Raw genomic sequence first — 21,986 nt, forward strand, 5'->3', positions numbered from 1 at the left:
GAGGAGGGAAAGGCAGGGAAAAAGGAGGGAGATAATGGAGGGGGGAGGAGGGAGAGAGACAAGTGGAGAGTGAGGAAAGGGGAGAGAGGGTGAGAGGGAATGAGTGATGAGGGAGAGAGAGGAGGGAGAGGAGGGAAAGAGAGATGACAGGATGTGGGGGATTGAAAGAACTTAGGAGAGAGGGAGGCTGGAGGAGAGAGAGAGGGGAGAGAGAGACAGAGGGTGAGAAAGGGGGAGAGGGTGGAGGGGTTGAAAGAAGGGGAGGGAGAAAGATGATAGACATGAGAAAAACAAGAAAAACATCAACCCTGTGAAACTCATCTTTGCATATTGATGCAGAGAGAAAGAAACAGTAAAACACGTAATAATAAAGTTGTGGTGTCTCTCTTGTCGTGACGTGTGTTTTGTCCTGTATTTATTTTTATTTTTAATTTTTTTAAATCACAGCCCCTGTCCCCGCAGGAGGCCTTTTGCCTTTTGGTAGGCCGTCATTGTAAATAAGAATTGGTTCTTAACTGACTTGCATAGGTGATCAAATTCAAATAAAAATATGAACGCAACATGCAACAATTTCAACGCTTTTACTAAGTTACAGTTCATATAAGGAAATCAATCAATTTAAAAAAATAAATTAGGCCCTAATCTATGGATTTCACATTCCTTTTGGGTTTACCCAAACAGAAAGAACAAACACACACATCCAAGGGCAGCAAAGCGAGAGGGGTAAATGTGTCCTGTTAAATGCTCTCTCCATGGTGCTGGATTACCTCCACACTGTTTTGGTCTAGTGCGTTAAAAAGCAGTAGATTGAGAGGTTGACCTCGTGCACTTTCACCCCTTCCCACACACACATTTAATGACAGGCAGAAAGCATGTTTTATTCATTTAGACGCCCAGAAACATACTGACAGTCACATACACACATACACACACATACTGACGTCTTAACGCAGTGCAGCACGCATCCCAACCAGAATAAATCTCCATATAAGCATTGGATTTGAATCTGTAATCCATGAAACTGCGTTCTTCTGAGAGCTGTAGGATGTAGCAGCTGTTATTGGTATAATGTAGGTTAGACCAACAATGTTGAGCCTGACACATTTCCCTGTAATTAGGCCTAGCCTACAGTGGCATGTATTCATGTGTGTAAAGGGAAGCCAGGGTTCCCAAAAATGTACCAATATATATATTTTTTATATAAAATCACAGAAAATAATGTATCTTCCGTGTCTCTGTTTCAGAATTTACCTTCAATTCGCAAGAGACTGAATGTATCTCACAGTAGAAAGTATTTGAGCAAGACAAACCGCGCCCCCCTGTCTCTCTATGTGTAGGGCATCTATCTGATGGTGTCTGGTTTATACAAGTACGACAATGACATTGTTGCCACCCGTAGCATTGAAGGCAAGAGAAGCCAGCAAGCATTTGACCTATCTTGATAAAAAAAAAATATAAAAACGTGCAAATCAGCATTTAGCTAAACTGACTGAGCTTAACTGTGACTGGTCCTGGCGCACCAAAAAAAGTGTCAAGCGAATCCAGCTTGGATTTTAGCGTCACTCCTATCAAATCCCATTGAGAGAATGTCATTGACAGAACAACTTGAATTGTTGCATTTTGTTGTGTTGTTGTCCTCCGATGGCAGCTAGCTAGCTAAAATTGGCCCTTTCCTAAACTAGCCATGGATGGAGATAGATATTTGGACTTCCGGGTTTTACTTAATTGTCAGTACTGGGCAATGATTATAATGGCGATTCTGCACCAACCATTAATTCATACATTGTTGTGTCCCTGGCCTGCGAGGATGGAAGTTTAATATGTATCTAGATGTAGAAGGCTAATGTTAACTAGCTAACGTTGCCCATGAATGGAAGTTAGGCTAGCAAGCAAGTATTTTAGCCAGGTAGCCTAGGACAAAGAAAAATAAAAGCTGTACTGTATGACAGAGTGATAGACCGTTTCAGCAACATGAAAGAGGAGGATGGAATTAGTGTTTCTCTACAAGTAGCATGAGTCAACATGTTTTTTCTACTTGCACAACGTGCATGCACACATACCTACACATGCACACATACCTACACATGCACACATACCTACACATGCACACAGACATCAGAACCATGGCCAGCCACATCATATTTAGCTTATGTTGATTGGACTAAACCGTTTTTGGTATATTTTTAGTTGTCACCGTATTAGACTAAGCAGAGGTGATTTGATCATGTTGAAATGTTGAAGTTGAAATGGTGCTGGAATTTTGGAAGCAGATCCTGATTTCTTTGCGACTTGCGGTATCTCTCTGTGGTTCTAAATCAATAGTTGTCTAGTGGTCCGAAAATGTCGGAAACATGAACTTGCTTGACCATGCTGCAGGTCATGTAACTGTCTATTACTGTACATGCAATATGCATTGCTGGACTTCACTGGATAGAGGTCGCTCTCCGGTTTAGTGATAAAAAACAAAGGTGTGGTTGAATGCATTATTCCACAATGTTATTGTCTCTGCCTTTAGGCCAATATATCACGGTCACATATGACTTAACAGTTTATAGAGCAAACAACGGAATTATCACGACACATAGGTTGTAATATGGCTTCTCCAGTGATTTTACCCACGCACCGCTACTGCTAGCCTAGGCTATGCATCGAGTCTCTAATGGTCATAAAAAAGCGTTAATAGTCCAATCAACAGCATAAGACACCAAGGCTATATAGGGGCTGTTAGTCCCAGATATTCCATGGTAAAACCATCGGCTCATATAACTAACTTTCAGCCATACATTTTCAGTTGGATTCAGAAACAGGAGTCATGGTCATCTTTACACAAGTTGGAGCTTTCCTTCGATATGCGCTCTCCAAACGTCCGAAATTCAGTGATGGAAGATCTCAGTCCTGCGTGTGCCCTTTGAATAGTTTGTGTGTGTGTCACGACTGCGCGGGTTCTCGCACTCCGACACCAATTCAGGGCTCGCCTGTGGTTGACAGCGCGTGGTTCACGCTGGACCCTCCTTCCCGTCTCCTCCTCCTCCTCTTTCTCTTCTCTCTCTGTCTCTCTCTCTCGCTTTCTCTCTCTTTTCCTTATTTCCTCTACTCCGCTCATTCACGAGGGCTCGCTCACCAACTCTACACGAAACAGGGATGCAGCGAGCGCAAGGCGCAGCCTGAAAAATGGCACGAGTCTTCCCTTGGATCTATCCATCCCTTTTTATTTTCTCCCCCTTTCTTTTTCACGCGTTTGCGCCATGTAAAGGCTTACGGAATTACCCGGAGAATGAAGGTAAGAGAGAGGTTAACGATTGTTTAGGTTTTGACTCGGTGATTTGAACCGCGGGGGTTGTTGCGGTGTACAGAAGGTGGAAGGCGGGAGCCCCGGTTAGTCCACCGTGGACGTAACCGTGTAGAGTCGCTTCGTTATGTGCTCTGACGGTGTGGTCGGTATGAATCATGCATAAGGTCAGCTAGGGCACGGAAAGCGGTGTAGAAGCATGGGAAACTGTAGATCCTTCATGAAACACGACATTACATGTGTATAGCATCGAGGCAATGTTGTGGAGATATATGTGGAGGCAACATGGTATGCGCAGGAGACATGATTTAATAACTTCACAAGCTTTTCTTGTGTTGGGCAATGGTTGGATACACATTTGACCTTTAAGACACATTCAACTTGTATGGGTTTGATAATAATAATACTGATATTAGGCCTAATAATGATGGCACATTATTTTCAAGTAAGGGCTACTGGTCTAGGCTACGGCAGTTTCAAATCAGGACTAAGCTAGCAATTACTATAGATTTGTCACACATTGCTGCTGGGCCTCTCTCTTCGTTATTGTATTAACATTGATATGCCTACTCAGCTCAAAATTAGAGCGGACCATTTGCTGAGTAACTACTTCCCTCCTAACTACATTAAAGCTAGATACGCAAGCACAGGGTTTGAAGAGATTGTCATATGGGTGAAATTCTATAAGCAGTCTTTGAGACATATTTGATCACTCTGTGGTTTGATCATGTAACGATGTTCATGCGTTATGTGTGCAGTTATTACTAATCAGTTATGAATTGACTGTCCAGTTTCTTGATACTTTCTTACAACTGTGTTATGACATAATCTGACTAATATTCGTAGTGAATTAATGTTTGTGAAAGTTCTGAGTTTCGAAGCACTTCCCGAGCCTTCCTTTCTCCCATTTAGTGGCGTGTCTGTGGCTGGAGCAGTCGTTACCCCGTAATGTGTTAGAACAAAGCTTTCGTATTGGACGTGCGGAGCTATACGTCCTATTGACAAGCTCATCTCTCCACCCTCTCTCTCTCTCTTTCTCTCTCTCCCCCCCCCCTCTCTCTCATTCTCCCCCCCCTCTCTCTCTTTCTCTCTCTTGTGCTCTCTCTCTCACTCTCTCTCTCACACACATGCGCACACACACACATACACACACACACACACACACACACACACACACACACACACACACACACACACACACACACACACACACACACACACACACACACACACACACACACACACACACACACGTGTCCTTATCCACCCTGATGGCCAGTGATGCCTCTTGTGTCAGCCGCTTTCATATGTGTTTTTGGTTTTAACCCTATCCCAAATGTTAACCCTGTGTAATCCCATGAATCCCATGACTCTGGAACAGAATGTGTGTTCGATCCCAGTCGTGCACACTGGTTTTTTATTTAAGGTTATAACCCTATCCCAAACCTCAACCCTTAACGTAACCATTCCCATAATGTGGATGAAAGTCTAATTCTGCTGTGAGAGCTTGTTGATTGAACAGTGTTGTTGCAGTGAAGTGAAAGAGAACATCCGTTGTGTGGTGTTCTGTCTTTGATTGTATGTCACACACACACACACACACACACACACACACACACACACACACACACACACACACACACACACACACACACACACACACACACACACACACACACACACACACACACACACACACACACACACACACACACTGTGTAGTTCATACTGTAAAGTCCCACTCAGGGGATAGGAAGGCAGCAGGCACCGGAAACAAGAGACACAGCATGAGAAAAGACAACACAGTGTTTAAAAATGTATCAAATGACTTCTACGCATGATGAAACCTACTGGAAGTGAAGGAAACCAGTGCTGATTTAGATCAGGGGTGGTCAACTCCAGTTCTCGAGGGCCTGATTGGTGTCACACTTTCTCCATCCCTAGCAAACACAGCTGATTAATCAAATTGCATTGGAAACTGAAGATCATGATTAGGTGATTAGTGGAGTCAGGCGTGTTAGCTGGGGCTGGGGCAAAACTGGGACACCAATCAGGCCCTCGATGACTGGAATTTCCCACCCCTGATTTAGATAAAATGTGTGTGTGTGTGTGTGTGTGTGTGTGTGTGTGTGTTGTTCTGTCCTGTATTATCTTGATGATTCCAAGACTAAAGGGAGAAGGCAGGTCATAGGCCGTAGGTGAAGCAACACTGACACTCCGTTGATGTCAGTATCCTGCTGTTTCCCTCTCATCCTCCGACTAGTCGTCTAATTTGCAACTCCAAGTACACACAGTGTGTGTGTGTGTGTGTGTGTGTGTGTGTGTGTGTGTGTGTGTGTGTGTGTGCTTTCTGTAGGCAGTATAATCCAATGAAGCCTGTTTTCAGAGCCAACGTACTCTCTGCTTTGTCTTTCCTTGCGGCAAATAAAATTCTCGCTGTCCCTCTTTCTCTCCTCTCCTCTCCTCTCCTCTCCTCTCCTCTCCTCTCCTCTCCTCTCCTCTCCTCTCCTCTCCTCTCCTCTCCTCTCCTCTCCTCTCCTCTCCCTCTCTCTCTCTCTCTCTCTCTCTCTCCTCTCCTCTCCTCTCTCTCTCTCTCTCTCTCTCTCTCTCTCTCTCTCCCCCCATCGTTCCCTTTTTCTCACTCACCCTTGTTATTTTTCTCTCTCTATCATTCTTGGCTCTCGTGCTGTGATTGCTCGCTGAGCAATTGCTCTGTGTGTGTGTGTAGTTCTGAATATGTGTTTGTGTTATTGTAAGCCCCTGCTGAGGCTAATAGAGGTGAATATGAATATGATGACATGTGATTAGTGGTTTGAGTTGGACTGAGGGGAAATCCTCCAGGCCACTACAGTGAGAGTGAGAGAGAGACCTACATATATTTATGTTTATTTATTTTACCTTTTGTTCTTTAACTATTTGCACATCATTACAACACTAGAGCTTTGGGCCAGTAACCGAAAGGTTGCTGGATCAAATCCCCGAGCTGACAAGGTAAAAATATGTCATTCTGCCCATGAGCAAGGCAGTTAACCCACTGTTCCCCGGGCGCCCGAAGACGGTGATGTCAATTATGGCAGGCCCCTGCACCTCTCTTATTCAGAGGGGTTGGGTTAAATGCAGAAGATGCATTTCAGTTGAATGCATTCAGTTGTACCACTGACTAGGTATCCCCCTTTCCCTTTTCCCTAGACATAATATGACATTTGAAATGTCTTTATTCTTTTGGAACTGTGTATAATGTTTACTGTTCATTTTTTATTGTTTATTTCACTTTTGTTTATTATCTATTTCACTCGCTTTGGCAATGTAAACATATGTTTCACATTGCCAATAAAGCCCCTTAAATTGAAATTGAATTGAGAGAGAGAAAAAGAGAGAAAGAGAAAGAGAAAAAGAAAGAGGCAGGTGTAGTGACCATGTCAAACAGCAGATGGTGCTTCAACTCACTGTCACTCCCAGCCCTGAGGGGAGACTCACACAGGGCGCTCCATGGGCCGGTTGAGCAGTACACAACGTTTTGGAAAAATTCACATAGAAATATAATATGTAGAACAAACATGCCTCTCTGACATGTGCAATAAGAAATCACATTGTCTCTGTTCATGGCGTTTCTGTCTGCAGCATTCAACAACGTTTAGCTGCTGAACATGGTGACTATGATTTCAGTGTCAAATTCAGTAGGAACCAAACAGAAGCAAACAGGGAGGGACTACCTGAACTTGTCCAATGAGAAATGCTTGTTTTCGTTTTCTGTTGCCCAAAATATTTCTATGGTATGCTACAATGAATATGACCCACGTGTTAACGAAGCATGCCGTGAATTATGCTTAGTTATGCTGTTTGTATATTTCATTTAACACCAGCAGAATGTGCACCAGGATGATTTGAACTTTGACCAAGCACCAAAACGGCCTGCACTACATAGATTAGTGGGTTAGTTCTGTTAGCTTGAACTCCAAGTCTGCTTGGTGTGCTTCACTGGTTTTAAATGATACCCCCCAGACACACACAAACACACATGAACACGCACATGCACACACACACACACATTCCCACAAGCAATCACCAGTATGCTTATTAGTGCCGATGCAAGCATATGTAAAACAAACACTTGTACACACACGCACACGCCTCAGGTTCCTGGGAAACCGTATTCATGAGGGCAGAGGTCGTCTGTGGTTTAATTGCTTTAATCTGTAATAGTTGTAGTTATCGGCAGGTCTCCCTTGTAACAACCGTGCCCTTGGACAGATGAGGACATTGATCTTCTCTCTTCCTTTTTCTCTGTCTTTATCTTCTTCATTCTACCCTCATTCCCTATCTTCTTCTTCCATGTCTTCCTCTCTTTCATTCCCCCATCTCTCCCAGCTCTCTCTCCCATTCATTTTTACCATACCTCTCTTCTTTCTCTCTCAACTAATTTTCCCTCTTTCCCCCATTCTCTCACTCTGTCTCTCTTTCCATCTCTCTCTCTCTCTCTCCCTCCTCTCTCTCCACTGCAATTGACCTGCCCCTCTATTAGCTGTGTTACAGTTTAATAGGAGCCTTGAGCTACAGGAAGGCTGCTGTAATGATATGTAGCCACATAGAGCTTACAGGTCTCACTCACTCACACACACACACACACACACACACACACACACACACACACACACACACACACACACACACACACACACACACACACACACACACACAGCTTCCCTGGCCTGACCGTTAGACGTTTTGCTCCGTTTCCCTCGTCTGGTACACCCTCTCACCCCTCTGTCTGTCTTACACCCCTCTCACTAGAGGTCTTCTCGAGGGCAATAAGTTTGACCCATTTCGAAATGGACCCGGGGCTTTCCTCCCTGGACCCTACCCAAATAAATATATTTTTTTAGAGACCCAGTCCGAACGGACCCGATGACAACCAGATCCGGCCCCGTATAGACACGGGCCTGTCCAGATCCAGTCTGATCCAATCCAAGTGAGGGAAGCAGCAGATGTTTTTTATACGTTATTTACTAAAGCTGTTATTGCACACATTGAAGGAGAGAGGAATGAAGGCACTAGTAGCAGGCGGGGGAGGGACCATGCTGTGTGTTTGTGACTGTATATGGCTGAGTGGGGTGATGAGGAGAGAGAGAGACAGCAGCAACCAAGTTGAATCGAACTAGTTACTAACTTCTAGCTGCCAAAGCTAGGTTATTTATCACCTAATCGTATTACATAGTACCTGTTTTGACTAGCTAGTTAGAGAAGCTAGCTAATTAACATAGCTAGTTAGCTACCTAGCTGGGCTGGCTAATTGAGGCTACATAGGCTGCAGTTACAACAACAACTCTATTCAAAGTGTTAAGTAGCAGCCTACCTGTTGGTTCTTTGTTTTTGTAGCCTGTCCTTCTCATTTAATTTTTAATTCCATCATTTTAATTCCATCTTCCATTGATCTCCTAACTTGCTTGCCATGGCAAGTGATAAGAATGGTGCCGGAGGGGATGGCTACCGTTTTACGGGCTCCTAACCAATTGTGTTAATTTGTTGGGGTTTTTCTGCATTGTTTGTAACTTATTTTGTACTTAATGTTTCTGCTACCGTTTCTTATGACCGAAAAGAGCTTCTGGATATCAGAACAGCGATTACTCACCTTGAACTGGACGAAGATGATGTGAAGGATATAGTGCTGCTCCCGGACCAGGCCCAAATTCCCGTCATTCTCATGAAGAGGAGACACCGATTGAGGGGAGGCAGATCCGGGAGCCTTGTCAGAATTTGTTGGCGAGTGGGTAACCCACCTCTACCATATGTCTTATTGGCCAACGTGCAATCATTGGAGAATAAATTGAATGAGCTCCATTCAAGACTATCCAACCAACCGGACATAATTGTAATATCTTATGTTTCACCGAGTCGTGGCTGAACGACAACGTGGATAATATACAGTTGGCTGGGTTTTCTGTGCATCGACAAGACAGAACACCGACATCCGGTAAGACGAGGGGTGGTGGTCTGTGTCTATTTGTCAGTAACAGCTGGTGCATGAAATGTAATATAAAAAAGTATTGTGTTTTTTCTCACCTGATGTAGAGTACCTCATGATAAGCTGTAGACCATACTATTTACCAAGAGTGTTTTCATCTATATTTTTCATAGCTGTCTATTTACCACCACAAACCGATGCTGGCGCTAAGACCGCACTAAACGAGCTGTATAAGGCCATAAGCAAACAAGAAAATGCTCATCCAGAGGTGGCACTCCTAATGGCTGGGGACTTTAATGCAGTAAAACTTAAATGTGTTTTACCTCATTTCTACCAGCATGTCACATGTGCAACCAGAGGAAAAAAGCTGTAGACCAACTTTACTCCACACACAGAGGTGCGTACAAAGCTCTCCCCCGCCCTCCATTTGGCAAATCTGACCATAATTCTATCGTCCTGATTCCTGCTTACAAGCAAAAACTAGAGGAAGTACCAGTGACTCGCTCAATACGGAAGTGGTCAGATGATGCAAATGCTAAGAGCTGCCGCTTTCAGGGCCGAGACTCTAACCCTAACGCTTATAAGAAATCCCGCTATGTCCTCCGACGAACCATCAAACAGGCAAAGCGTCAAGACAGGTTTAAAATGTTAACCTACTACACGAGCTCTGACGCTCGTCGGATGTGGCAGGGCTTGCAAACTATTACGGACTACAAAGGGAAGCCCAGCCACAAGCTGCCTAGTGACACACGCCTACCAGACAAGCTAAATGACTTCGATGCTTGCTCTGAGGCAAGCAACACATTAGCATGCATGAGAGCACAAACTGTTTCGGACAACTGTGTGATCACGCTTTCCGTGGCCGATGTGAGTAAGACCTTTAAACAGGTCAAAATTCAGAAGGCTGCAGGGCAAGACAGATCACCAGGATGTGTACTCAGAGCATACGCTGACCAACTGGCAAGTGTCTTCACAGACATTTTCAACCTGTCCCTGACCGAGTCTGTAATACCTACATGTTTCAAGCAGTCCACCTTAGTCCCTGTGCCCAAGAACGCCAAGGCAACCTGCCTAAATGACTACTCACCCGTAGCACTCATATCTGTAATTATGAAGGGCTTTGAAAGGCTGGTCATGGCTCACATCAACACCGTCATCCCAGAAACCCTAGACCAACTCCAATTCACATACCGCCCGAACAGATCCACAGATGACGCAATCTTTATTGCACTCCACACTGCCCTTTCCCACCTGGACAAAATTAACCGATACGTTATAATGCTGTTCATTGACTTCAGCTCAGTGTTCAACACCATAGTGCCCTCAAAGCTCATCACTAAGCTAAGGACCCTGGGAATAAACACCTCCCTCTACAGCTGGATCCTGGACTTCTTGACGGGTTGCCCCCAGGTGGTGAGGGTAGGCAACAACACATCTGCCACACTGACCCTCAACACGAGCGCCCCTCAGGGGTGCATGCTTAATCCCTTCCTGTACTCCCTGTTCACCCATGACTTTGTGGTCAAGCATGACTCCAACACCATCATTAAGTTTGCCGACGACACGACGATGGTAGGCCTGATCACCGACAACGATGAGACAGCCTACAGGGAGTAGGTCAGAGACCTGGCAGTGTGGTGCCATTACAACAACCTCTCCATCGACGTGATCAAGTCAAAGGAGCTGATCGTGGACTACAGGGAAGGGAGGGCCGAGCATGCCCCCATTCACAGGGCTGTAGTGGAGCAGGTCGAGAGCTTCAAGTTCCTTGGTGTCCACATCACCAACAAACTATTATGGTCCAAACACACCAAGACAGTAGTGAAGAGTGCACGACAATGTCTATTCCCCTTCAGGAGACTGACAAGTATTGGCATGGGTCCTCAGATCCTCAAAAAGGTTTTACAGCTGCACTATCTAGTGCATTATGACTGGCTGCATCACCGTCTGGTATGGCAACTGTTTGGCTTCCAACTGCAAGGTGCTACAGAGGGTAATGAGTACGGCCCAGTACACCACTGGGGCCAAGCTTCCTGCCATCCTGGACATCTATACCAGGCGGTGTCAGAGGAAGGCCCTAAAAATGGTCAAAGACTCCAGCCACCCGAGTCATAGACTGTTCTCTCTGATACCGCACGGCAAGTGGTACCAGAGTGCCAAGTCTATGTCCAAAAAGCTCCTGAACCTCTACGGGATCGGTGTCCTCCCCGTGGGACGGTTGAGCTAACGTGCGCTAATGTGATTAGCATGAAGTTGTAATTAACAAGAACATTTCCCAGGACATTGACATATCTGATATGGGCAAAAAGCTTAAATTACAGTGAAATAATACCATGCTATTGTTTGAGGTGAGTGCACAGTTATGAACTTGAAATTGTATTAATAAACTAATTAGGCACATTTTGGCAGACTTGATACAACATTTTGAACAGAAATACAATGGTTCATTGGATCAGTCTAAAACTTTGCACATAAACCACTGCCATCAAAATCTAAATTGCACCTAAACTGGAATAATACATTGTGGCCTTTCTCTTGCATTTCAAATATGATGAAAAAAATGTATTAAAAAAATGCATGTTTTTTTTCTATGTATTATCTTTTACGAGATCTAATGTGTTATATTCTCCTACATTATTTTCACATTTCCACAATATATATATATCCTTGCTTCAGGTCCTGAGCTACAGGCAGTTAGATTTGGGTATATAATTTTCGGCGAAAATTGAAAGAAAGGGTCCGATCCTTAAAGCCATAAGACTGCCGAACAGTTGATCAAATGGCTACCCGGACTTTGAATGACCAGTTCAAACACACTCATCTTCAATTCCCACCCCCACCCCCATATCCCTCTTCTTCTCCTCTATTTTCCTTTGTCCACCTCTTCCTCCCACACTTTTCTTCTCTCCCAGTCTTGCTAGCACTCTCTTTTCTCCACTTCTATTCCTCCCTCCTCTCTCCATTTGCCCCTTTCTTCATTGCTGGCCTTTTATTTGTCTTAATTGAAGTGGCCTGTTTGATGCCTATTTTCCTCCCTCCCTCCCTCCCCCCACCCACCCCTTTTCTCTTCTTTCCTCCAGTGGTGTGTAGTGTGAATGGTGCCCAATGCTGTGGGTCTGAATGGCAGTAGTAGTGGGACTGTAAACCAACACCGTGGGACTAATTTGGTTTGGCTTCTATGGGTTTTTAGGCTCAGGCTTTTATTGCCAATGCCCTCTCCTCTTCACCAACTCTCCTTTTCATCAATGGTTACCCTTTCACCTGCTTTTTCTTTCTTTCTTTCTTTCTTTCTTTCTTTCTTTCTTTCTTTCTTTCTTTCTTTCTTTCTTTCTTTCTTTCTTTCTTTCTTTCTTTCTCTCAGGCTCTCTCTCATTCTTTTACCCCTTAAACATCTTTGATTCTCTTTCTCTTTCTCTCTCTCTTTTCTCTTCCTTCTCTCACTCTCTCCTTCCCTCTCCTCCCCCTTCCCTTTCTCAACCGGTAGTCATTATGAGTTCAATGTGTTCATGTCTGTGACTGTGGCTATGCCATTAGAGCAGCTAGCCAGCCAGCCAGTCAATCAATCAGTCAGTTGGTCAGTCACCCGCTGAGTCAGCCAGTCAGTCAGTCAGTTGGTCAGCCAGCCAGTCAGTCAGTCAGTTAGTCAGTCAGTTGGTCTGTCAGCCAGCCAGTCAGTCAGTCAGTTGGTCAGCCAGTCGGTCAGTCTGTTAGTCAGTCAGTCGGTCAGTTGGTCAGTCAGCCACTCAGTTGGTCAGCCAGTCGGTCAGTCAATCAGTATGTGAAGTGGTGACAACCTGTCCTTGTTTAAATTGGGGTTCTCCATAGGTGTTCAGATCTGTCTCTTTTCCACTATCTCCTATTTGACACATTCATCCTCCCCTCCCACTGTGTAGCCGTCCGCCTGTTCACAACTCACTATTCCTGCCCAATTTACCTTCCTGTGGCCACTTTCTGTGTGATAGCTCTGAGACAGTTTGTGTGTGTGTGTGTGTGTCAGGGTTCCGTTGGGGTCTGTCTTGACCTTTCTCTGCGCTCTGTTGGTTTTCCAGACGTTCCGTCTGAGAGAATGTGAGTGCTTGTTCCCCATAGATAGTCTGACACACACATGCACACTGTAAAAACATTGCTATAAGAATGTATTAAATTTTTATCTCTTTGAAGAAAGAACAGTTCTATTTCTATGTCTTTACTTTGTGAATGTGTCTGTGCGTCAGACTGTGTGTTTGTGCCGGCATTGTGTCTTTGTACTGTATGTGTGCATCAGTGGCGGTCGGTGCCATTTAAGATTAGGGAGGACGATGTCTTTTTTTTAATGAGCTTGGCCGAGCTTGGCCTTACTTCTATTACAGCATATTGGATGACTGTCATTTATATTCCATTCAACCAGCTCAGTGTAACATCGATAGGCTTAGGCTACTACATGATACTAATTTTCCCTTTACCCATCATGAGGCTGCTACAACCAAGCTTACAAATGAATGTTTATAATGTAGGTGCACAGGTCGAGAGACAAATTGGAGTGTCACGTCTGCTCCTGCTCCTCCCCTCCGGCATGTGACGTCGCAGGAGTACTAACCACCGGTCCTGGGATTCATCATTACGCACACCTGGCACTCATCATTACGCACACCTGTGAATCATTATGATTCACACCTGGACTCCATTACCTTCATCATTTTCTCCCCTTTACAGTATTTCATCACCTGCTGATTTTGTACGTTTGTCCACTTACAAAGAAATGATCAGTCTATAATTTTAATAGTATGATTATTTGAACAGTGAGAGACAGAATAACAACAAAACAATCCAGAAAAACGCATGTCAAAAATGTTATAAAATGATTTACATTTTAATGAGGGAAATAAGTATTTGACCCCTCTGCAAAACATGACTTAGTACTTGGTGGCAAAACCCTTGTTGGCAATCACAGAGGTCAGTAGTTTCTTGTAGTTGGCCACCAGGTTTGCACACATCTCAGGAGGGATTTTGTCCCACTCCTCTTTGCAGATCTTCTCCAAGTCATTAAGGTTTTGAGGCTGACGTTTGGCAACTCGAACCTTCAGCTCCCTCCACAGATTTTCTATGGGATTAAGGTCTGGAGACTGGCTAGGCCACTCCAGGACCTTAATGTGCTTCTTCTTGAGCCACTCCTTTGTTGCCTTGGCAGTGTGTTTTGGGTCATTGTCATGCTGGAATACCCATCCACGACCCATTTTCAATGCCCTGGCTGAGGGAAGGAGGCTCTCACCTAAGATTTGACTGTACATGGCCCCGTCCATCGTCCCTTTGATGTGGTGAAGTTGTCCTGTCCCCTTGGCAGAAAAACACCCCCAAAGCATAATGTTTCCACCTCCATGTTTGATGGTGGGGATGGCCTTCTTGGGGTCATAGGCAGCATTCCTCCTCCTCCAAACACGGCGAGTTGAGTTGATGTCAAAGAGCTCCATTTTGGTCTCATCTGACCACAACACTTTCACCAGTTGTCCTCTGAGTCATTCAGATGTTCATTGGCAAACTTCAGACGGGCATGTATATGTGCTTTCTTGAGCAGGGGGACCTTGCGGGCGCTGCAGGATTTCAGTCCTTCACGGCGTAGTGTGTTACCAATTGTTTTCTTGGTGACTATGGTCCCATCTGCCTTGAGATCATTGAGAAGATCCTCCCGTGTAGTTCTGGGCTGATTCCTCACCGTTCTCATGATAATTGCAACTCCTCAAGGTGAGAGGTGTTCAGGGACATGCTTGGATGTCAGGTGATTGTGTACATCGATGACATCCTGATCTTCTCAACCAACCTTGAGGATCACATCACTCACTTTCGAGCAATCCTGGAATGCCTCTTGGCTAACCACCTGTTCGTCAAGGCGGAGAAGTGCCAATTCCACCAGAGGGCTGTCTCCTTCTTGGGCTACCAAATCAGCCCTCAGGGACTGAGGATGGAGGTCAAGAAGGTAGATGCAGTAAGGTCATGGCCAGTCCCAAACACCATCAAGGGGTTACAACGGTTTTTGGGGTTTGCCAACTTTTACCTTTTAACTTCAGCGCCGTCGGTGCCCCTCTTACCTCCCTCCTCAAGGTTGGGACTCATAGGTTGGTTTGGTCTCCAGCAGCCGACGAGGCATTTCGTCTCCTCAAGGGGTGTTTCACCTCCGCCCCCTTGCTAAACACCCAGATCCCATGCTACCTTTTGTGGTTGAGGTAGATGCATCGGAGGTGGGTGTGGGGGCAGTTTTGTCACAAAGACAGAGGGACCCACTAAAATTGTATCCCTGCTTTCTTCTCCAAGAAACTATCCCCCGCAGAGAGGAATTATGACGTCGGCGATTGGGAGCTCTTGGCGGAGAAGTTGGCATTAGAGGAGTGGAGACACTGGCTGGTGGGTGCCAAGCAACCATTCATCACCCTCACCGACCATCGGAACCTTGAGTACATCGGACAGCGAGGAGACTGAATCTGCGCCAAGTCAGGTGGGCCCTCTTCTTCACCAGGTTCGACTTCATGCTGAGCTATCGCCCAGGTTTTAAGAACATCAAGGCCGATACCCTGTCCCATATCTTCGATTCGGTAGAGGCTCCTATCCAGAGGGCACCCATAATCCCATCCTCCCGAGTTGTGGGTCCAGTGGTTTGGGATGTAGATGTGGACATCCGCCAGGCTCTAGAGAGGGAGCCCGCACACTCCCGCATTCATCTATGTTCCCACAGGGATAAGGGATTGGCTGCTGACCATGCACACACAGGTATTTCTCGCACCATCCATTCCATCACTGAGAAATACTGGTGGCCCACCTTGGTGCAGGATGTTACGCGGTATGTCAACTCCTGTTCCGTGTGTGCTTAAACCAAGTCACCCCAGAATGCTCCAGCAGGGAAGTGCCTGCCGCTTCCTGTGCCTCAACAACCTTTGTCCCATCTATCCATTGACTTTGTTACTAATCTTCTCCCTTCTGATGGTTTCGGAAGGTAGTGGATAGATTCTCCAAGTCATGTCGATTAATCCCTCTTCCTGGTCTTCCCACTGCTCTCCAGGTTGCTGAGGCACTCTTCCAGCAGGTCTTCCAACATTATGGCCTTCCGGAGGACATCGTCTCGGACTGTGGCCCCGAATTCAAGGTCACTGTCACATCCGGGTATCGGCCTCAGTCTAACGGGCAGGTTAGACAAACATTGGCATTAGAATGGCCTTACTGAAGAATTCAGTGACTTTCAATGTGGCACCGTCATAGGATGCCACCTTTCCAACAAGTCAGTTCGTCAAATGTATGCCCTGCTAGAGCTGCCCCGGACAACTGTAAGTGCTGTTATTGTGAAGTGGAAACATCTAGGAGCAACAACGTCTCAGCCGTGAAGTGGTAGGCCACACAAGCTCAGAGAACGGGACCACTGAGTGCTGAAATGAGTAGCGCAGTTGCAACACTCACTACCAAGTTCCAAACTGTCTCTGGAAGCAGCGTCAGAACAAGAACTGTTCGTCAGGTGTGTCATGAAATGGATTTCCATGGCCGAGCAGCCGCACACAAGGCTAAGATCACCATGCGCAATGCCAAGTGTCGGCTGGAGTGAGTGGTGTAAAGCTTGCCGCCATTGGACTCCGGAGCAGTGGAAATGCATTCTCTGGAGGGGTGAATCACGCTTCACTAACTGGCAGTCCGACGGAGAATCTGGGATTGGTGGATGCCAGGAGAACGCTACATACCTGAATGCATAGTGCCAACTGTACATTTTGGTGTAGGATAAATAATGGTCTGGGGCTGTTTTTCATATTTCGGGCTAGGCCCCTTAGTTCCAGTAAAGAGAAATCTTAAAGCTACATCACACAATGACATTCTAGATGTTCTGTGCAGTTTTGGGAAGGCCCTTTCTTATTTCATCATGACACTGCCTCATGTACAAAGTGAGGTCCATACAGAAATGGATGGTCGAGATCGGTGTGGAAGAACTTGACTGGCATGCACAGAGCCCTGACCTCAACCCCATCGAACACGTTTAGGATGAATTGGAATGCTGACCGTGAGCCTGGCCTAAAACCAAAAGTTTACCTGGACTTGGAAGAGTTGGAGGGTTGGATGTCCATAGCCAGCAGGCATTCCTCTCTGTTTGTGTCAGGTGGTTGAGTAGGCTAATTAGCTGTATTAGCAGTCTTGTTTAGAAGTTGTTTAGAAGTCACTGTATGCTTGTTTAGAAGTCACTGTATGCTGCCACTACATGCTAAAGAGAAGAGAAGAGGAAAGGCAAGGATCCGAACAAGATGGTGGACTAATTTACTACAGTGACTGACATCTCTAGGAGAGCTAAGGGACGTAGAGACACTTACTACACAATATCAACCCTGTGGGTGACTGTTTTTGACAAATATTTAATTTGGGAGAAAAACACCCGCTACGCATCAAATAGACAGAGGGCACTTTGTCCAAAAGAAGTTTGCATTACTGTAGCTCGCAATATTGCATCCTTTACACTGGTTTGGGTACGCTAGAGAAGAGAAGAGAGGAGAAGATGAGAGGAGCCCTAGCATGACGCAAGTTAGATCCTAATGTTCAAAGCTCTGCAGCCCTCCTCAATCCCTCCTTCCTTCTCTCCTCTCTTTCTTCACTCTTCCCTCCCTTCTCAATGTGTTACCCTGACAACACTTTCCCCTGTTCAACTGTGCTTTCACTCGTTTAACTAGAGAAAGGAATGGAAGGTCTGTGAGATGAGACCACCGTGTGTGTGTGTGTGTGTGTGTGGTCACTCATGATATACTCTTTTTGTGTGATGGGCTTATTGAGCAGTCTCTGCTATGTGGTATCTGATGTAGCAACCTGGACTCAGGTGTAGACATAACATAGTAAGTGAAAATCCGGTATGCTCAAATTAGAATGATATGTTACGTTTGTTATGTATTAATTTGTGGATGTTCATCATCTATTTTGTATGATATGTTACGAATTACAATTTGCATGATATGTTACGAATTACAAATAGTATGATATGTTACAAATTGCAATTTGTACAATATGTTACGAATTTGCAATACGTATGATATGTTACAAATTCCAATTTGTTGTGGCTAACATTAGCTAGATGGCAAACACTAATGTTAGCTAGGTGGCTAATGTTAGCTAGGCTAGGGGTTAAGGTTAGGGTTAAGGATAACGTTAAGATTAAGAGTTAGGTTAAAGGGATAAAGTTAGAGGAAGGGTTACTTTACATGCTAAGTAAACACAACAAAAAAAAGAAACGTCCCTTTTCAGGACCCTGTCTTTCAAAGATAATTCATAAAAATCCAAATAACTTCACAGATCTTCATTGTAAAGGGTTTAAACACTGTTTCCCATGCTTGTTCAATGAACCACAAACAATTAATGAACATGCACCTGTGGAATGGTTGTTAATGCAGCTGGTGGCCACACCAGATACTGACTGACTTTTGATTTTGACCCCCCCCCCCCCCTTTGTTCAGGGACACATTATTCCATTTCTGTTAGTCACATGTCTGTGGAACTTGTTCAGTTTATGTCTCAGTTGTTGAATCTTGTTATGTTCATACAAATATTTACACATGTTAAGTTTGCTGAAAATAAAGGCAGTTTACATTGAGAGGACGTTTCTTTTTTTGCTGAGTTTAGTTACAAAGTAGCTAAAAAGTAGTCAATTGTAGGAAAGTTGTCCGTGATGATATTCGAACACGCAACCTTCGGGTTACTAGACATTCTTGTTATATGCCCACCCATCCTCCTTTCATTTTTTTTCCCTTAAAGAAGCAATATGTAACTTTTTGGGCAACCCAACCAAATTCACATAGAAATGTGACAGATCTGTCATTCTCATTGGAAGTTCTATGTGCTCTATTTTTATGCTTCCCATGTTTGCGTTTCATTTTTGCATCTTTTACTTTTGGTTTTGTACACCAGTTTATAACAGCTGAAAATGCTATATTTTTGGTTGTGGAAAATATATTTCACAGCGGTTTAGATGGTACAATGACTCTCTACACTGTACTTTCTTGTTTAGTGACATAAACTGAAATTAGGTGAACGATTCAAATTTTAGCAACCAGAAAATGACGGAGCCTTCTGTCTTGTAACCATACCAATGACGGCGCCTTCTGTCTTGTAACGTTTACTATGTTACATCTAGTCTATGAGACCAGGCTGGAGGTAGGCCTGTGTCTGTTTGTGTGTGTGATTCTGTGTGTATAAAAGAGAAAGTGTGTGTGTCGTTATTGTATTTATTTGTTGCTCTCCTCGTTCTGTGGTACTGGCAGGGTATTCAGTGTGTGTGCATGTGTGTGTCTGTATCTGCTTATGTGTATGCTGATCTTATTGTGCAGTCTGGCATTTGGCAGGTCCATTTGATTCTTGGCAGGTAGATCAGAGCTCCTCTCTGCCCAGCCGAAGCAAAGGATTACAGAGAAGAGAGAGAGATAGAGAGGGAGAGAGAGATGAGAGAGAGACAGAGAGAGGGAGAGACTTCCCGAGAGCCCGATTCAGCCCTATTCATCCGCCCCTGGGAATCGTATCAACGTATACATTGACTGTGTTCATCAGGAAGTGCATAGAGGATGTTGTATCGGTCCCAGGTTCAAATGTTTAAACCTACAATGCGTAACAATGTGTGTACAGGTGCTTTTGGAGACCCCTCTGTCAAGAATGCTGTATTTCTTCTACATTTAAACTTGATATGCCAGAAACCCCAGCTCTCATTGCAAGTCGCCGCTGGGATGACGTAGAATCAACATCCGCGCGGAGACTTTGTGGCTGTGATAGTGAAATATGAGGCTGTGGATGCTGATGCAATTACAGTTATGGACAAGATTGATGGTAACTCAATTCCATTTTAGCAACACTGTCTTCAGAACAGGTACTCAAAATGTTATACACCGGCTGTTATTCTCCTTTTTTATATTGTAATAAAAAATATCCACGCTGTCAGCCAGAAAGGTAGCTAGCTATCTAACTTAGCTAGCTAACGTAACATGGTTGCTAGCTAAAAGCTTAGCTACCAGGAATTTCCCTGCCTGGAACAAGATAGCAATATGACGATAGCTTTAGTACATTAGCTATCATACTTACGTAAAAAAGCAGTGTAAAATATTAATTTTGACTATCATAGCTCTGCATTCATGGAAAATAACCTTTGCTTTGGCAAGTCCTTTGCCCTTCTCTGATTCCTATACTAGCTAGCTAATAACATTACTGTTATGGTCGCTTGATTCTCGAGAGCCATGGCTATGAAGATGTGTATGATTGTAGAAGTGTTATACTCAACTCTTCTGCATGAAAATCATTATTGTTTCTACATAAAACCAAAACCATGTAGTGAACAATCCTAATAACTATGTTGTGTACATGTTTTTTTCTGTAGGATTCCAGCTTTGAAGAGCCCCAGACCGTCCAGGGGCACAGGCAGGACTGCAGAAAGAATTGGACAGGAAGACCTTGAAAGGGCTGCCCGACTGAAAGGAGAGGCTGGCCGAGAAGAAGGTTAGTAAAAATCTTTCACCTGTGGTACTGTTTACCCGTTTCACAATATTACAATCATATCACACAACATTTGGCTACATTCTGTAATTTCATGTTGCTTTTTTATTATCATTACAGACTAAATTGCGAGAGCTGTCCATTGAAGGGGAGATGCTGGAGCTGTCCTCTTCCCTTCTACCTGGAGTGATTTTTGACATCATGGTGTACCGGAGAGCTATCCCAGGGTCTCCAGAAATCCAAGACAACCTCACTGGTGCACCTGCCTTAATTGCAGGGAGACTCCTGCACCTTACAACACACAACTGCTGCCATTTCACCACTGCAATATTCAATTTATTTATTACCAAGTATGTTACCATAACAAGATAACACTTTCCATGACTACACCGTACTTTATTCTTAATTTGGATCTAAATTAAGTAGTTTTGGGAATTTTTCCTTGGTCTGGGTGAAATCAGTTCAATACTTTACCAGTTCACCACATTGTTTCCCTTACACTACCTTGTATTCTTGTTTATCTACCTAATAAAACTATTTGACCTGATCGTCTAATCGGACCGACTTGTTTTGTACTGCATTTACACCAGGGTAGTCCATCCGTCTTTCTGGATATCTATCCACCTGTGGGTCTGCTCATTTGAAGTGTAAACCGTCAAGAGCGTAGATATCCAGGAAAAAACAGTTTAGTAAATCCTTCTAAAGCCATTCCAAAAGTACAATGATGACTATATGCTAGATAAATGCACAAGTACTGTTTCTCACACAAGTTTGTTTCCCACACAAACTTCCCTTATTTATATGTTTGATTGTAGGCCCACCTCTTTCAAAAACAATTCTGAGTTCTCTGTAGGTTTTCACACTTTCCAGGAAGCACCAAGTCTGACAACAGGGAATGCTCCAGTCCTTCCCAGCTCAAAGGTGTGCTGCTAACTGTATCCTGTGCTGCGTGGTGACGTCTCCTCGAAGTTGTAGCAGCTCAGTTGTTGGTGCCACTTCATGGAGTCTTTGGTCATCTGATCTCTGGATCATTCTCCTAGGCCCTATTGAGAGCCCAGTCTTCTCAACACTGCTCTCTGAAGTTCTGGGATGTAGGTGTATTCCTTTGCAGTTTTCAATGCGTGGACACGTCACTTTTGAGACTTGTTATTGTAGTCTCCTTTAGCTGAAAGACAAAATATTGACAAAATATTATTCTATATAACTTCATTACTATCAGTGCAGAACTGAAGTGTTGAAATATAACAGCCATAACATATATTATATTGTTATGAG

At 44.3% G+C, this 21,986-nt stretch overlaps 1 protein-coding gene and 1 long non-coding RNA gene across 9 annotated transcripts in view; both read left to right on the forward strand.

Moving 5' to 3' along the window:
• The first annotated feature begins 2,816 nt into the window (after nucleotides 1-2,816).
• The window catches only part of LOC115157364 (ephrin type-A receptor 3-like), a 218,364-nt gene continuing 199,194 nt past the window's right edge, over nucleotides 2,817-21,986 (forward strand). For 3 of the 7 annotated variants that reach the window (XM_029705553.1, XM_029705554.1, XM_029705557.1), the window contains exon 1: nucleotides 2,820-3,280. In XM_029705553.1, the coding sequence (XP_029561413.1) occupies nucleotides 3,172-3,280 (109 nt within the window). In that variant the 5' untranslated portion in view covers nucleotides 2,820-3,171. Of the gene's footprint in view, nucleotides 3,281-21,986 lie in introns of all 7 variants that reach the window. The other 4 variants (XM_029705551.1, XM_029705552.1, XM_029705555.1 and 1 more) reach the window with 3 other exon arrangements.
• Nucleotides 19,825-21,271, forward strand: LOC115157368 (uncharacterized). 2 transcript variants are annotated; one of them, XR_003868435.1, is made up of 3 exons: nucleotides 19,825-20,091; nucleotides 20,596-20,714; nucleotides 20,832-21,271. It is a non-coding gene; the product is annotated as an uncharacterized LOC115157368 (long non-coding RNA). The 2 variants fall into 2 exon arrangements; XR_003868434.1 differs by having other exon boundaries at nucleotides 19,829-20,051.

Source organism: Salmo trutta, chromosome 21 (genome assembly GCF_901001165.1).
Source record: "Salmo trutta chromosome 21, fSalTru1.1, whole genome shotgun sequence".
In the NCBI taxonomy this organism is placed as follows: Eukaryota; Metazoa; Chordata; class Actinopteri; order Salmoniformes; family Salmonidae; genus Salmo; species Salmo trutta.